Source organism: Pleurodeles waltl, chromosome 3_1 (genome assembly GCF_031143425.1).
Source record: "Pleurodeles waltl isolate 20211129_DDA chromosome 3_1, aPleWal1.hap1.20221129, whole genome shotgun sequence".
Classification (NCBI taxonomy): domain Eukaryota; kingdom Metazoa; phylum Chordata; class Amphibia; order Caudata; family Salamandridae; genus Pleurodeles; species Pleurodeles waltl.
Window position 1 is genome coordinate 1,054,552,949 of NC_090440.1, and position 17,601 is coordinate 1,054,570,549.

The 17,601-nt window shown below is 45.1% G+C and overlaps 1 protein-coding gene across 1 annotated transcript in view; it reads right to left on the minus strand.

The window, feature by feature from the left end:
• Positions 1-352: 352 nt before the first annotated feature.
• DDX18 (DEAD-box helicase 18) overlaps positions 353-17,601 on the minus strand; it is a 194,036-nt gene continuing 176,787 nt past the window's right edge. Inside the window, exon 14 of the mRNA XM_069224345.1 lies at positions 353-1,232. Coding sequence (XP_069080446.1) covers positions 1,087-1,232 — 146 coding nt within the window. The 3' untranslated portion in view covers positions 353-1,086. The remainder of the gene's footprint in view (positions 1,233-17,601) is intronic.

Below are 17,601 nucleotides of genomic sequence, written 5' to 3' on the forward strand. Positions count from 1 at the left end.
ACAAACAAAGGTGTTGTGTTTTACTACGGATCATATTAAACATTAATCTCAAGCAACAGCTCCCTCAAGTGGCCGATAGCGGCAATCACTTTACAGACAAAAAACCGTCTGCCGATGCTCGCAGCTGGACTACTATTCACGTGCGTGAAAATCACGAATGAGCATTTCTTGTTCCCCTATTCCTAAATGAACACATCACTGAGGAATAATCAAGATCGCATAGTTCCATCAAATATATAAGAGAGGACCAATGTTTTCCTGTCAAGAGTTAGAGGTACGCATTTTACTTATACCAGTCAACTCCCATCACTGGTTGCCATACAGTGGCCATTAAGAGAACAAGAGCGTACAATTATTAGTATATATTTTTTTTAATCAACTTTTACCTTTTCCCTTACAGTTGCATACCATGTTATTTGTTTAATAGGCATTCGAACACATCACAAGATATTTAGAAACACTCGACATTCAATTAAAAAAAAAAAAAAACGCGAGACAGGACTGTGTTGCAATTAACATTTTAGAAAAAATATTAAAGGCAAGTAAATATAAACACGCGGACATGTTCTTAAAAAACCTTCGGATTAACCCACGTAGACGGGAAAGCTGCATTTTGAGGTATTTACAACTCTGAAATACAAAAAGCTGGGAATCCAATTATTATTTCGAAAAGGTCAAAGCAAAGGAATAAACAGATGACGGTGGGTATCGTCCTACAGCTTAATTCTGCACCACAAAGGCAAGTTAGATTTGCTTGTGAATGCAGAAAACAAGTACAAAGGAGAGGTTTGAAAGACCGGGACAGAGGTACAGGCACGAAGTGTTGCATATTTTACAGCAATATCAATTCACTTTTCTCCTTCTGGACCCATAGCTGTCTCATCAGAACTCCAAAGCAATACTTGCTGCGTATACAAAACGGACTTCATCAGTACAGATTGTTGTCGACTTTTCTTATACAAAAAGCGTGTATACAGTTTATTTCACATCAGTTCCTCTAAATTTAAAGGGAGCCGACAAGACTGTGTACAAAACGTTTCAGATGAGTTTTTCTTTTTCATATTTTACAAAACGACAGTAAGTTCATCAACGGGTAAACTGCCTTCGATCTGAGGTGTTCTTATTGATGTGTTTGAAGATCTTTGATTTGTGAACACTATTAGATTTCTGGTAGCCAAATCCACCACCTCCGCCTCTTTTCTGAATTTTCTTTCCTTTGCTGCTGTTTACGTCTGGAAAGTTCATTAAGGAAAGCTAAGTGGATGAAGAAAGTGAAGTGCCATACATATCTCACACTGGTGTGTATCATTTGTTCTCTGTACAGCCCGAGTAGTTCCACATCAATTTCATACATGTATAATTATGAACATAAACGTGTTTGATACAAAATTCTTCATGTATACTATATATTAATTCTCTAAGCCTTTAGAAGTACTTTCTTGAAAACATCGAGTCTTTCATCCTCTGGTGCATGCTAGCAACCGGCGTGGCACGCCAAGTGCCTCTGGACTTTTCCCAACATTCCATTACATTTTAAACTGGAGGATACAGCCGCAACACAGCCTTTAAACCTCCACACTTCCTCTTGTAGCACGGAGCCAAGGTGGTTGACAGCAATTTTGCCTGGAGTTGTATTTCGAACGGAGGTTAGTGCAGAAAAGTACTTTAACATACATTCTCCCGCCTGCGCAACTTGTTGAGGCGGGGTGAAGTACTGCCTTGTTAAACGAAAAGGGTGCAAAACCTGACTGGAACTCAGAAGTTGGCCACAGAGAAACATTGTTGGCGAGAAAGGAGATGATGACAATGAAGCATCAGAGAATTAAAAAGGGGGGGAATGGGGGGGGGGGGGGGGGCTTGGGGGGAGAGAAATGGTGTGGAGGAGAATGAGGCAGAAAATTACCTACTTATGGAGGGGCATATCCTTAAAGGTGGCGTGGTGACAAAAAGGTGTTTGCCAATATAGAACACAATGTGCGTCTAATACTTAGTTTAGGTGAGAGAGATTCTATTATGATCAATTCAAATAACCATAAGGCATCGCGGAACATATCATCCAAACCCTTAAAATTGCGCAATTATGCTGATGACCAGACTAAAAAAAAATAAAAATAAAAAATAAACAGACCTATTGGAACCACTTCATAACCACGAGTCAGCCACCAGATCACTGTCACATGGCAAACATACAAAACAATGTTTCATTACCCTATATATTTCCGCTAACAATCAGTAAAACCACACCACCTCCTAACCTGAGCTCCACACATATTCAAGAACATTCACAAAGCTGCACGAGGGTTCATATTACAAAGCAATATCTAATAAAACACTTGTCCAAGAAATCCCCCAACTAATCTTATCAAGCCAATCCTAAAGAAACAACGACTAATCAGGTCAGCAAAGGTGATAATAAGAGCCTTCAACATCGTGATAACATTATGACAGGAGTGTCGGTATCTAGGGTACGACCATGGGATCTAAGCCTCAACAACCCTACTATGCTCATGTCTTGACTATGTTGGTGGACCCCTACATGGGGCTTACAAACCCCATCAACAAATGTCAGATTCAGAGTGTTACTGCCAGGCAAGTTCAAAGCCTCAGCAGATATGACGAGGTCAATTTTGTCCTAACCACCTTGCAGTGGTTAGCTGTTCAAGAAAAAGATCCTTCGAAGCACACAGTGCCGAGTGATTGACGACAATACTGTCTGGAGGTTCTTGATTCTTTCTCACACCAAAGGGTAGAGCACTAAGGCGATCCTAACTGTAAATTAGAGAGATCATCAAAAGTTCAACCTCTAGCTTTAATATAAAGATGGCGGTTGCCTCCTTGTAGGGCTGTGTCTAGCTCTTACGTTCTCTGCAACTCACAAGCTTACGTGCTGCTGAAGCCCTGTACTAATTTCTACGCTGCCTCCAATCTTCTCGCTTCACCCAATTTGTTGCCTCAACATAGGCCAATCCACAAACAAGACTCTTTAAATCATGCAGTCAAAGGGCACCTGGGAGGTGAGGAAGTTTGAAGAGCATCGGAGACCTGGGAAAGAGCTGTGGATATCTTTGTAAATTATACCTAATGAGTAGCTACTTAATCAATTCTCAAAGTGCTTTAGGTAAGGCCAGGGGTACTTATTATACCTAAGGTGTAGACTACTGCAACCAGAACCCAGTTTGCTACAAAAAGGTAAGAATAAACATTAATTTGTGTCAACATTTCATTAAAGCCCTATTATTAGGCATTTGAGGGACTGTGCAATGAGGACCAACATTTCCAAATTCAAACCGTTAATTATAAAGAGATCGTGGGCACAATAAATTAAAGGATGAGGGTTTTGAATGGAAGATAAAGGCTATGCACATTTAACTTTGTGGGAGAAAGCAGATTCAAAACCAAGATGAAACTTTTTGGTGAGAATGCGCATAAAGTGTCAATATTGAGATCAACCATTGAATTCAGGTCCCTTCAATTTAATGTTTGCTCGGATTCAGTGGTAGTCTGAAAATAGACAACAAATAGACTGCTAGAACATTTACTTAAAAACAGACTGCCAAAATCTCGACTGTATAATGAAAATGTCACTTACCCAGTGTACATCTGTTCGTGGCATCAGTCGCAGTAGATTCGCATGTTCTGCAATAGCTCGCCATCTGGTGTTGGGCCGGAGTGTTACAAGTTGTTTTTCTTCGAAGAAGTCTTTCGAGTCACGGGACCGAGTGACTCCTCCTTTTGTCTCCATTGCGCATGGGCGTCGACTCCATCTTCGATTGTTTTTCCCCGCAGAGGGTGAGGTAGGAGTTGAATTGTAGTAATAGTGCCCATGCAATGGAGTGACTAAGTATGCACCTATTTAAGGTTGAGATGATACATATATAAATAATTGAAGGTAACTTCCAAACTGCTACAGGCTCCCGGGGAGGCGGGTGGGCACATGCGAATCTACTGCGACTGATGCCACGAACAGATGTACACTGGGTAAGTGACATTTTCAGTTCGATGGCATCTGTCGCTGTATATACGCATGTTCTGCATAGACTAGTAAGCAGTTATTTCCCCAAAAGCGGTGGATCAGCCTGTAGGAGTGGAAGTAGTCTGAAATAATGTTCTTAATACGGCTTGACCTACTGTGGCTTGTTGTGCGGATAACACGTGTACACAGTAGTGCTTGGTGAATGTGTGAGGCGTAGACCATGTGGCTGCCTTACATATTTCTTGCATTGGGATGTTTCCTAGAAAGGCCATGGTAGCACCTTTCTTTCTGGTTGAGTGTGCCCTTGGTGTAATGGGCAGCTGTCGTTTAGCTTTAAGGTAGCAGATTTGGATGCATTTAACTATCCATCTGGCTATACCTTGTTTTGAAATTGGGTTTCCTGCATGAGGTTTTTGAAATGCAATAAAGAGTTGTTTAGTCTTTCTGATGTTTTTTGTTCTGTCAATGTAATACATCAATGCTCTTTTGACATCTAATGTATGTAGTGCCCTTTCAGCTACGGTATCTGGCTGTGGAAAGAACACTGGAAGTTCCACTGTTTGATTTAGATGGAACGGTGAAATAACCTTTGGCAAAAATTTAGGATTGGTCCTTAGGACGACTTTATTTTTGTGTAGTTGTATAAAAGGTTCCTGTATAGTAAACGCCTGAATCTCGCTTACTCTTCTCAGGGAAGTAATGGCGATGAGAAATGCCACCTTCCAGGTTAGGAACTGTATGTCGCAGGAGTGCATGGGTTCAAAAGGTGGACCCATAAGTCTAGTTAGGACAACATTTAGGTTCCATGAAGGAACAGGTGGTGTTCTTGGTGGTATAATTCTCCTAAGGCCCTCCATGAATGCTTTAATGACTGGTATTTTATATAGGGAAGTTGAATAGGTAGTCTGCAGGTATGCAGATATTGCTGCAAGGTGAATCTTAATGGAAGAGAAAGCTAGGTTAGATTTTTGTAAGTGAAGCAAGTAACCCACTACATGTTCTGGAGTTGTGTGTAATGGTTGTATTTGATTAATATGGCAGTAGCAAACAAACCTCTTCCATTTACTTGCATAGCAGTGCCTGGTGGATGGCCTTCTTGCTTGTTTTATGACTTCCATACATTCTTGGGTAAGTTGTAAGTGCCCGAATTCTAGGATTTCAGGAGCCAGATTGCTAGATTGAGCGATGCTGGATCTGGGTGTCTGATCTTTTGGTTGTGCTGTGTCAACAGATCTGGCCTGTTGGGCAATTTGATGCAGGGTACCACTGATAGGTCTAGCAGCGTTGTGTACCAGGGTTGCCTTGCCCAAGTTGGTGCTATCAATATGAGTTTGAGTTTGCTTTGACTGAGTTTGTTTACCAGGTAAGGAAGGAGAGGGAGAGGAGGAAAAGCGTAAGCAAATATCCCTGACCAGTTCATCCATAGGGCATTGCCTTGGGATTGTTTGTGTGGGTACCTGGATGCGAAGTTTTGGCATTTTGCGTTCTCCCTTGTCGCAAACAAGTCTATCTGAGGTGTTCCCCAGAGTTGGAAATAAGTGTTCAGAATTTGGGGGTGAATTTCCCATTCGTGGACCTGTTGGTGATCTCGAGAGAGATTGTCTGCGAGTTGATTTTGTATCCCTGGTATAAACTGTGCAATTAGGCGAATTTGGTTGTGAATTGCCCAATGCCAAATTTTTTGTGCTAGCAGGCTTAACTGCGTGGAGTGCGTCCCTCCCTGCTTGTTTAGATAATACATTGTTGTCATGTTGTCTGTTTTGACGAGAATGTATTTGTGAACTATTATTGGTTGGAAAGCTTTTAGTGCTTGAAAAACTGCTAGAAGTTCTAGGTGATTGATATGCAGTTTTGTTTGATGTACGTTCCATTGTCCTTGTATGCTGTGTTGATCGAGGTGTGCTCCCCACCCTGTCATGGAAGCATCTGTTGTTATTACGTATTGTGGCACTGGGTCTTGGAAAGGCCGCCCCTTGTTTAAATTTATGTTGTTCCACCACAGAAGCGAGAGGTAAGTTTGGCGGTCTATTAACACCAGATCTAGAAGGTGACCCTGTGCTTGAGACCACTGTGATGCTAGGCACTGTTGTAAGGGCCTCATGTGCAGTCTTGCGTTTGGGACAATGGCTATGCATGATGACATCATGCCTAGGAGTTGTAATACCATCTTTGCCTGTATTTTTTGTGTTGGATACATGCGTTGTATGATGGTGTTGAAATTTTGAATTCTTTGTGGACTTGGAGTGGCTACTCCCTTTGATGTGTCTATTATGGCTCCCAGGTATTGTTGTACCTTGCGTGGCAGAATTTTGGATTTTGTGAAATTGACGGTGAACCCGAGTTTGAAGAGGGTTTGTATGATCTGATTTGTGTGATTTGAGCACTGTATGAACGAATGGGCCTTGATTAGCCAGTCGTCCAAATATGGGAACACATGTATTTGCTGCCTTCTTATGTGTGCAGCGACTACCGCTAGACATTTGGTAAAGACTCTTGGTGCGGTTGTTAATCCGAAAGGCAGTACCTTGAATTGGTAATGTATTCCTTTGAATACAAACCTTAGGTATTTCCTGTGCGATGGGTGTATTGGTATATGGAAATAAGCATCCTTGAGGTCTAAAGTTGCCATGTAGTCGTGTAGTTTTAGCAATGGCAATACTTCTTGTAGTGTGACCATGTGGAAGTGGTCTGATTTGATGAAAGTGTTCACTACTCTGAGGTCTAGGATTGGTCTCAGCGTTTTGTCCTTCTTTGGTATCAGAAAGTACAGTGAGTAAACTCCTGTGTTTATTTGCGTGTTTGGCACTAATTCGATTGCATTCTTTTGCAATAGTGCCTGCACTTCTATCTCCAGGAGATTGGAATGGTGTGTTGTTAAATTTTGTGCTTTTGGTGGTATGTTTGGAGGGAATTGTAGAAATTCTATGCAATAACCATGTTGGATAATTGCTAGAACCCAAGTGTCTGTAGTGATTTCCTCCCATGCTTTGTAATAATGACCTATTCTTCCCCCTACTGGTGTTGTGTGGAGGGGGTGAGTGACATGTGAGTCATTGTTTAGTAGTAGGGGTTTTGGGGCTTTGAAATCTCCCTCTATTTCTAGGGAATTGCCCTCCTCTATATTGTCCCCGAAAACCTCCTCTATACTGTCCCTGGTAAGTGGACGGTGTTGCTTGTGAGGTGCTGGCTTGTGTGCTTTGACCCCGAAACCCCCCTCGAAAGGGCGTTTTACGGAATGTGCTGTAATTCCCTCTGCTCTGCGGGGAGTAGAGTGCGCCCATGGCTTTGGCAGTGTCCGTATCTTTTTTGAGTTTCTCAATCGCTGTGTCCACTTCTGGACCGAACAGTTCTTTTTCATTAAAAGGCATATTGAGAACTGCTTGTTGAATCTCTGGTTTAAATCCAGACGTTCGGAGCCATGCATGCCGTCTGATAGTTACAGATGTATTAATTGTCCGTGCAGCTGTATCTGCAGCGTCCATGGAGGAACGTATCTGGTTGTTGGAGATGGTCTGTCCCTCCTCAACCACTTGTTTCGCCCTATTTTGGAAGTCCTTGGGCAGATGTTCAATGAGATGTTGCATCTCGTCCCAGTGGGCTCTGTCATAGCGCGCAAGTAGTGCCTGGGAGTTCGCGATGCGCCACTGGTTTGCAGCTTGTGCTGCGACTCTTTTACCAGCTGCATCGAACTTGCGGCTTTCTTTATCTGGGGGTGGTGCATCTCCAGATGTGTGAGAGTTGGCCCTTTTCCTAGCTGCTCCTACAACAACAGAGTCTGGTGGCAGCTGTGTAGTGATGAAAGCCGGGTCCGTAGGAGGCGGCTTATACTTCTTTTCCACCCTTGGTGTGATTGCCCTACTTTTGACCGGCTCCTTAAATATGTCTTTTGCGTGCCGGAGCATACCAGGGAGCATAGGCAGGCTTTGGTAGGAGCTGTGGGTGGAGGAGAGTGTGTTGAACAAGAAATCATCCTCGACCTGTTCTGAGTGGAGGCTTACGTTATGAAATTGTGCTGCTCTAGCCACCACCTGAGAGTACGCGGTGCTGTCTTCTGGTGGAGATGGCTTTGTAGGGTAGGCCTCCGGGCTGTTATCTGACACTGGGGCGTCGTATAGGTCCCATGCGTCCTGATCTTGGTCACCCTGGCTCATGGTGGTGTGAGCTGGGGAGTGAGATGGAGTTTGTGCTGGTGAAACGTTAATCACGGGCGGAGGAGAGGGTGGTGGTGTAATTCTTTTAACCACTTTTGGTTGTGGTGCTTGTTCCGTCTGGAACTCCAACCTTCTCTTTCTCCTAATGGGGGGAAGGGTGCTTATTTTTCCTGTCCCCTGCTGAATGAAGATACGCTTTTGCGTATGGTCCACATCAGTTGCTTGTAGCTCTTCCTCAAACCTATGCTTTTGCATTTGGGAGGTTAGCGAGTGCTCTTCTGTATAAGAGCCTGAAGCTGGGTCGCTTGCAGTTTGTTTCGGCGTCGAAACTTTGTCTGCGTGTTTTTTCGGCTCAGAGGTGACTTTTTTCCTTTTCGGGGCCGAAACCTCTCGGCGTCGATCTGTTTCGGTGCCGCTGTCTCGGCGTCGAGCCGTGTCCACACCGGCATCTCGGTGTCGAGGCTTGTCTCCAGCACTTTCTCGGTCCCGAGAAGGCTGCGTGCCGGTGTCTCGACCGGAGTCGGACGATCTCGGCACTGTTTTGGCCTTTTTCGGTGCCGACGGTCGGTCACCGAATTTATGGGTGGAGCCATGGCCTGGTGGCAGTGGCGTCCCCTGGGCCTTGTAAATGTTTCTTTGTGTGGTTTTCGACGTCTTACTCACGGTTTGTGTGTCGTCGAATCCTTCGGAGTCTGAGTCTTGGATCGAGAAGGTACCTTCTTCTTCCTGTTCCTCGAACTCCCGTTGGGCTGTCGGTGCGGACGCCATTTGAAGTCTTCTGGCTCGACGGTCTCGGAGTGTTTTTCGGGACCGGAACGCACGACAGGCCTCGCAGGTGTTTTCGCTGTGCTCAGGTGACAGGCACAGGTTGCAGACCAAGTGTTGGTCTGTGTAGGGGTATTTATTGTGGCATTTGGGGCAGAAACGAAACGGGGTCCGTTCCATCGGCGTTCTTCAGCACGCGGTCGGGCCGACCAGGCCCCCGACGGAGGATCGAAAAACTACCCCGAAGGGCACCGGAGCTCTTCGATCTTCGATGCGGTGTGAAATCTAAGTACGCCGATCCCGAACGCAACAATCCCGACGAAAATCTTCCGAAATTAGCTAATTTTCCGTTCCGAAACTCGGAGCGACAGGAACACGTCCGAACCCGATGGCGGAAAAAAAACAATCGAAGATGGAGTCGACGCCCATGCGCAATGGAGACAAAAGGAGGAGTCACTCGGTCCCGTGACTCGAAAGACTTCTTCGAAGAAAAACAACTTGTAACACTCCGGCCCAACACCAGATGGCGAGCTATTGCAGAACATGCGTATCTACAGCGACAGATGCCATCGAACATATATTTCCCCAACAAAAAAATTGGCATACATTAATAAGGATCTGCCTAAAACATGGTAAGACTGGACTTAAAGAACAAGTTACTTACCTTCAGTAACAGATTATCTAGTTGAGACATTCCGGTTGCAGATTCCTTACCTCACAATTTCCCAGGGAATCAGACTGGATCCGGAGATTTTCTTTTTTTCCCCCCAGCTGTACCCTTGATGCACAGTCAGGTGGTGTCGGTCGATTCTGCGTCAGTCATTGGCATTGTGGTCGCCCTCATATATAGGTGCCACGCGGACCGTTTTTCAGGACTTTCCACACCTGAAGCGCAGAGCCATGAAGAACAATGGGATTGGTGCGCCAGAACTATTACCAAGAAAGGGAGTCCCAGTACCTAGAACTTAGTTCATAGAGCGGGGAGGTCAGTAAGGAATCTGCAACTAGAATATGTCTCTACCCAGATAATCTGTTACCAAAGGCAAGTAACTTGTTCATCGGATAGAACCTTCTAGTTGCAGATTCCCAAGCAGTACCATCCCTGGAGGTGGGCCTGCGAACCAAGATCACACTAGGAAGTCCTGCATGAATGAACTGCCAAAATAGCCGTCCAAGCGGACTGTACTATCCAGGCAGTAGTGTGTGGTGAACGTGGGCAGGGATCCCCATGTTGCTGCCTGGCAGATGTCCAGGGCGGGAACTCCACGTCGTAACGCAGTGGTTGCAGCTGCTGCTCTGGAGGAGTGAGAACAAAAACCCACAGGGGGTTGGCTTATTAGTCATAGCATAGCAGACTTTGATGCAATAAACAACACATGTGGAGATGGTTTTCTTCTGCACTGCAGTCCTTTCTCCGCACCCACAGAAACAAAGAGTTGATCGTCTACCTGGAAATCTTTGGTACGACTGAGGTAGAACACCAACGCTCTTTTTGAATCACGACGGTGAAGTCTCTCCTCCTCACAAGAAGAATGTGGGGGCAGATAAAAAAAGTAGGCAAGGTGATGGGTTGGCCTACATGAAAGGGCGTGACCACTTTAGGGAGAAAAGAGGCCCTAATTTGAAGCACCACTTTGTCGGGATGGACAGAGAATAAGGGTAGCTTTGAAGAAAAAGCTTGTAGGTCACTCACTCTCCGTGCAGAGGTGATGGCCAGAAGGAAGGCTGTTTATAAGGTGAGGAGCCTGGGTGGACAACTAAGAAGAGCCTCAAAAGGAGCACACTTGAGGAAAGTAAGCACCAGGTTCAAATCCCACTGGGGCATTTGTGAACGGGTAGGCAGGAACATGTGGTTAAGACCTTTAAGGAATTGCGCCAAAATGTGAGATTTAAACAAGGAGAGTTGATCAGAAGTCTGAGAAAAGCAGACAGGCAACCCTTAAGGGTGCACAAGGCACAGCCTTGCTGGGCAAGGAAGAGAATAAACAAGAGGACCTCAGACAGAGGTGCAGAAAGGGGATCTACAGTTTTATTGGTACACCATGCCACAATTTTATGCCAATGACTAGCGCATACCGTTTTGGTGGAGGGATGCCTGGCTGCCAAGATAACGTCACAGACTTCGGGTGGAAGACTGAAAGCTGTCAACTGCCACCGCTCAGTCTCCATGCAAGAAGACGGAGGCTGGACAGGTTTGTGTGGAGAACCCTCCCCTGCTGCTGCAACAGGAGATCCTCCCAAAAAGGCAGTCTGAGTGGAGGATCAATGCCCATCAATGTATCTATTGACAAAGAAACTGACCTAAACTATTATGACAGTAGGGATTCATACAGGAGGAGTGCTCTGCTATTCTACATTTTCTGAAAGATAAGAGGTCTGTCGCTTGGGTTCACAGTCAGGTAACAGCTGGAAAACAAATCAGGATATGACATTACCCAATAAACCACATTTGAGTGGTTCAGTTAGACCACCTAAGTGGCAACATCTATCAAAAGGTTTGATAGTAAACAATAAGGATTTCGAAGACAGTCCAAAAAAATGAAGTTGAAACAGAAAATGACAGTATCTGTAATTAGTCTTTATGGTCAACTTATCAGGGTGTTTAAGGGCAAAAATCATTGGATGCCAAAGTAAAAGATGATATTGCTTAAATATTGTAAATATATCACTGCATATTTAAGTGCATAATTTAATGTCCTGCTTGGGATTATAAAGTTTCCTTCTACCTATTTGTCAATGTTAGGTTGAACTTTTGTTCTGGTTGTTTTCAAAGAGCAAATGGGGTTTAGCAAGAAGCTGGATCAGTTAAACAAGACAGAGGTTGAGGGTTTATACTTTTTAGTGATGAGACAAATGTGTTTCCTTGCTCAATATTGCAGCTGCTGCCAGAGCAAAAGACAGTAGAGCCTTTCCACTGTTGCACAACCTGTTTTGACGTAATTTCATTTAGGTGCAAACTTGGAACCTGATGTACAATGATTTTGTGGAAATTGTAATATGGGTGGTGTACTTGTTCATGGAAAATATTACCTCAGTAACTCTAAAAGGCTGCTGATAAAACCATGTACTGTATGAACATGTCCTGCACAAGACTTCTAGATTTAATATAGTCATATTTTAATGTCTCACACAAAAGGCAGAGCCAAACAGAGTACCTGACGTTTCTTAAAATAAGTCGGAACATTAATATCAGTTTCTCTAATCCTTGTCAATGTTATAGTATATTATTTTTTTCAATATGATGTTTCATTGGATACAATCCACTTTTCAAGTTTCTGTCAAACTCTAAATAAGTACATGGAAAACGGCCTAAATCTCAAGAAAGCTTGCAAAATTAATTTTCTTTGGGCCTAGGGTTTCAATACACATCTCTGTCCATTCCCACCTAAAAAAAAAAAAAAAAAAAAGTCTTTTAAAATTGGTCCAGAAGGCAATTGCCAAACATTTTGCACATGGCAAATGTGGGGACTAGCAAAATCATTTATTGGCAAAATATAACTGTGGGTTTTGATAATCAGGGCAGCATAACCCTTCCAGCAACATATACATTCTTTCTGGTGTGGGAGGGATGGGGTGGAGAAATGTTGAATTTAATAATCAATCAATAATTCGCTGAAGTGACCATAAACCCCAGAATTTTGAGATTAAATAGGTCATAGGGGCAGACTCATACAAAGAGCATATATTGAGGTGAGAGGTGTTAACAGCTTATCAGGTGAGAAAAAGTAACTCGGTAGGGTTTCTAATAAATTAACTGGCACTAGCAAAATCACAGACATTTGCTTAACTTGACATGCAGGAGATTAAAATATTAACAGAGCATTCGTAGAAATCTCCAGAAATATAATAATTGAGCTGACGGTGAGCATCCTTCATGAAAAATTAAAGCCATTCGGTTGGTTTGATTAAAGTTTTACCAGGGCGCACGCAGCCTTAAAATATGTTTTGAACAGACTCAAGGGGGAGATTGTTGCATGTTAAAGGCAATACAGAACGATGCTAAAACAATTTATTAAAGATGAAAAATGAGTAGTCCCATTGGAGGAAAGTAAAGAAAAAAAAAAAATAGTAAGGCCTTTATGCAAGCAGTTACCAACTAGTATTTTAGGAACCCCGGTGCTCCAATGCTGTGCCACAATCCCAGAAAAAGATCGGAGTGGCCATTTTAGCAGACTATGTATAGATCCAAGGCCTAAAATGCGGCACAGATAATTAGGGTATTGTAGGAAGTTGGCTCTGTATGTGCTATTTCAAAGTAAGGAATAGCATGCACAGGTAAGATAGTGGCAAAAAGATATAATACTAATGCTCTATTTTGTGGTAGTGTGGTCGAGCAGTAGGCTTATCAAAGGAGTAGTGTTAAGCAATTGTTGTACATACACACAGGCAATAAATGAGGAACACACACTCAGACAATTCCAGCCAATAGGTTTTTGTATAGAAAAATATATTTTCTTAGTTTATTTTAAGAACCACAGGTTCAAATTCTACATGTAATATCTCATTTGAAAGGTATTGCAGGTAAGTACTTTAGGAACTTTGAATAATTACAGTAGCGTTTATACTTTCACATAAAACACAAATAGCTGTTTTAAAAGTGGACACAGTGCAATTTTCACAGTTCCTGGGGGAGGTAAAGTATTGTTAGTTTTAACAGGTAAGTAAGTCACTTACAGGTTTCAGTTTTTGGTCCAAGGTAGCCCACAGTTGGGGGTTCAGAGCAACTCCAAAGTTATCACACCAGCAGCTCAGGGCCGGTCAGGTGCAAAGGTCAAAGAGGTGCCCAAAACACATAGGCTTCAATGGAGAGAAGGGGGTGCCCCGGTTCCAGTCTGCCAGCAGGTAAGTACCCGCGTCTTCGGAGGGCAGACCAGGGGGGGGGGGGGTTTGGTAGGGCACCGGGGGGGACACGAGTCAGCACTAAAAGTACACCCTCAGCAGCGCGGGGGCGGCGGGGTGCAGTGTGTAAACACGCGTCAGGTTTCCAATAGTTTCCTATGGGAGACCAAGGGGTCTCTTCTGCGATGCAGGCAGGCTGGGGGGGGGGGGGGGGGGGGGGGGGGAAACTCCTCGGGGTAGCCACCACCTGGGCAAGGGAGAGGGCCTCCTGGGGGTCACTCCTGCACAGGAGTTCCGTTCCTTCAGGTGCTGGGGGCTGCGGGTGCAGGGTCTTTTCCAGCCGTCGGGAAATAGAGTTCAGGCAGTCGCGTTCAGGGGGGAGCCTCGGGATTCCCTCTGCAGGAGTCGCTGTGGGGGCTCAGGGGGGACAATTTTGGTTACTCACGGTCTTGGAGTCGCCGGAGGGTCCTCCCTGGGGTGTTGGTTCTCCACCAGTCGAGTCGGGGTCGCCGGGTGCAGTGTTGCAAGTCTCACGCTTCTTGCGGGGAGTTGCAGGGGTCTTTAAATCTGCTCCTTGAAACAAAGTTGCAGTTCTTTTGGAGCAGTGCCGCTGTCCTCGGGAGTTTCCTGTCTTTCTTGAAGCAGGGCAGTCCTCAGAGGATTCAGAGGTCGCTGGTCCCTTGGAAAGCGTCGCTGGAGCAGGTTTCTTTGGAAGGCAGGAGACAGGCCGGTAAGTCTGGGGCCAAGGCAGTTGGTGTCTTCTGTTCTTCCTCTGCAGGGGTTTTTCAGCTCAGCAGTCCTCTTCTTCTTGTAGTTTCAGGAATCTAAATTCTTAGGTTCAGGGGAGCCCTTAAATACTAAATTTAAGGGCGTGTTTAGGTCTGGGGGGTTAGTAGCCAATGGCTGCTAGCCCTGAGGGTGGGTACACCCTCTTTGTGCTTCCTCCCAAGGGGAGGGGGTCACATTCCTATCCCTATTGGGGGAATCCTCCTTCTACAAGATGAAGGATTTCTAAAAGTCAGAGTCACCTCAGCTCAGGACACCTTAAGGGCTGTCCTGACTGTCCAGTGACTCCTCCTTGTTTTTCTCATTATCTCTCCTGGACTTGCCGCCAAAAGTGGGGGCTGGGTCCAAGAGGCGGGCATCTCCACTAGCTGGAGTGCCCTTGGGCATTGTAACACGAAGCTTGAGCCTTTGAAGCTCACTGCTAGGTGTTACAGTTCCTGCAGGGGGGAGGTGTGAAGCACCTCCACCAAGAGCAGGCTTTGTTTCTGTCCTCAGAGAGCACAAAGGCTCTCACCGCATGGGGTCAGAAACTCGTCTCTCAGCAGCAGGCTGGCACAGACCAGTCAGTCCTGCACTGAACAATTGGGTAAAATACAGGGGGTATCTCTAAGATGCCCTCTGTGTGCATTTTTTAATAAATCCAACACTGGCATCAGTGTGGGTTTATTATTCTGAGAAGTTTGATACTAAACTTCCCAGTATTCAGTGTAGCCATTATGGAGCTGTGGAGTTCGTTTTTGACAGACTCCCAGACCATACACTCTTATGCTTACCCTGCACTTACAATGTCTAAGGTTTTGCTTAGACACTGTAGTGGCATAGTGCTCATGCACATATGCCCTCACCTGTGGTATAGTGCACCCTGCCTTAGGGCTGTAAGGCCTGCTAGAGGGGTGACTTACCTATGCCACAGACAGTGTGAGGTTGGCATGGCACCCTGAGGGGAGTGCCATGTCGACTTAGTAATTTTCTCCCCACCAGCACACACAAGCTGGCAAGCAGTGCGTCTGTGCTGAGTGAGGGGTCCCTAGGGTGGCATAAGTCATGCTGCAGCCCTTCGAGACCTTCCCTGGCATCAGGGCCCTTGGTACCAGGGGTACCATTTACAAGGGACTTACCTGGGTGCCAGGGTTGTGCCAATTGTGGAGACAATGGTACATTTTAGGTGAAAGAACACTGGTGCTGGGGCCTGGTTAGCAGGGTCCCAGCACACTTCTCAGTCAAGTCAGTATCAGGCAAAAAGTGGGGGGTAACTGCAACAGGGAGCCATTTCTTTACAGGTATTAGCACTATTAATTCTGTTCAAGACGAGTATGAACACCTGCAATTCACATTACAGGAAGTGTTGTCCGCTATCGCTAATAGCTAAAAACGCCAAGGCGCCAAGCTCTGATAGCATCCAGTCTGATCTATTTGAGGCTAAAACTTAATATTGGGGACCCCTCTTGACCACTGTCCTGAGGAGTGTGTAACATGGGCAAACTGTGCTCCTTGTTATTGGCTCTAATTGTTCCCACCTACAAAAAAGGGTAATAGGGATGTCCACAGATATTATCGCCTGATATGCCAGCTAGATGACCTAGTCAAAATGATGGGCAGAATACTACTAGCTAGATTGCAGCAGTGGGCAGAACATTTCTCAATTCTAGCTGATATCCTGTGGGAAGCTGGCCTGGTGTGTAGTGGAAACCTATAATGTTAGCACCCTATACCAGGTCCAGGTAGGTATCCTCTATTAGTGAAGTGTAGGCAGTGTTTAGGAAGCCAAGGCTCTCTAAAGGTAGCTGTGGATAAGCAGCCACGACAAATCTAGGAGATATGCAAAGCTTAATGCAATACCACTACAGTCACACAGCAGTCTCACACATGAAAGAACCATGCAGTGTTTTAAAGGTACTTTATGACAGTAACACAAATACTAGAAGGCTGAATGATGAAATCCTCTAACAGGAGGCAAGTACTCACACTATTATATACATATTACGGTGAGGGCCTGGGGGGGTTGGGGGTCAAACCCTATATTAAAAAAGTTGAATGTGATAGGCAGTCCCCCACCAAAGGAAGTGGAATCAGTAGAAGGGAGCTAGAGGAACTAAGAACTCCAAGAGGTAAGTACTATACTGACTTTCACGCCAGAGCAGGGATGGGGGGGGGGGTCCATGGACTGGTGCAAACTGGTTTATGCAAGGAGGGCACCAAGTGTGCCCTTTCAAAGCATACTGGTGGCTTGGGAAGGCTACCCCTCCGAAGCCATGTAACACCCATTTCGAAGGCGGAGGGTGTTACCTGCCTCTTCTACAGGAAATGCTTTGTTCGGCCTTCCTCTGCCTGAACTGGTTAAGCAGCAGGAAGGCAGAAACCTGTCTGAGGGGAGGGGGGGTGGGGGGGGGGGGGCAGCAGCTCGGACTGTCAGGAAAAGTCCAGAAGACTGGTGGAAGCAATGCTGGGGATCCTCTAAGGACCCCCAAAGCGCATGGAATTATCAACCAATACTGGCAACAGTATTGGGGTATGAATCCGACATGTCTGATACCAAACATGCCCACGTTCGGAGTTACGATTATACAGCTGGACACAGGTAGTGACCTGGCTAGCAGGATCCTAGTGAACACAGTACAAGCATACTGACAGCAGGCAGAAAGTGGTGGTAACCATGCCAAAGAGGGTACTTTCCTACACACCCACATGTTTTTTTTTTTATAGGTTTTGAGACTGCAGAGCAGTGCTTGAACTGGGAATTATCAGTCACAAAATATATAATGGCTAAAAAGCATGTAATTTATCTAGCCTTCCTGGATCTGTCAAGCGTCTGTGTGTATATCCCATCCTAAAATGTGGCACTTAATGGAGAAGTTTCTCAGGAGTCAGAGTAAATATTGGACTTAACAATGAATGCACTGAGGATCTGCTTATTGAGGGGGTGGGATGTCAGGCAGTGGTCTTACCTTGCACTTTTCCTCTTTATACATTAAATTAACATCTTGGAGAGGGTGTTGGCTGAGAGGTGGAGGGACACGTTTCAAATAATTCAGGAATGCCTCACTCTTGAATTAGCTTTGCTTATACCTCAAGCAAGGAATAATAAGA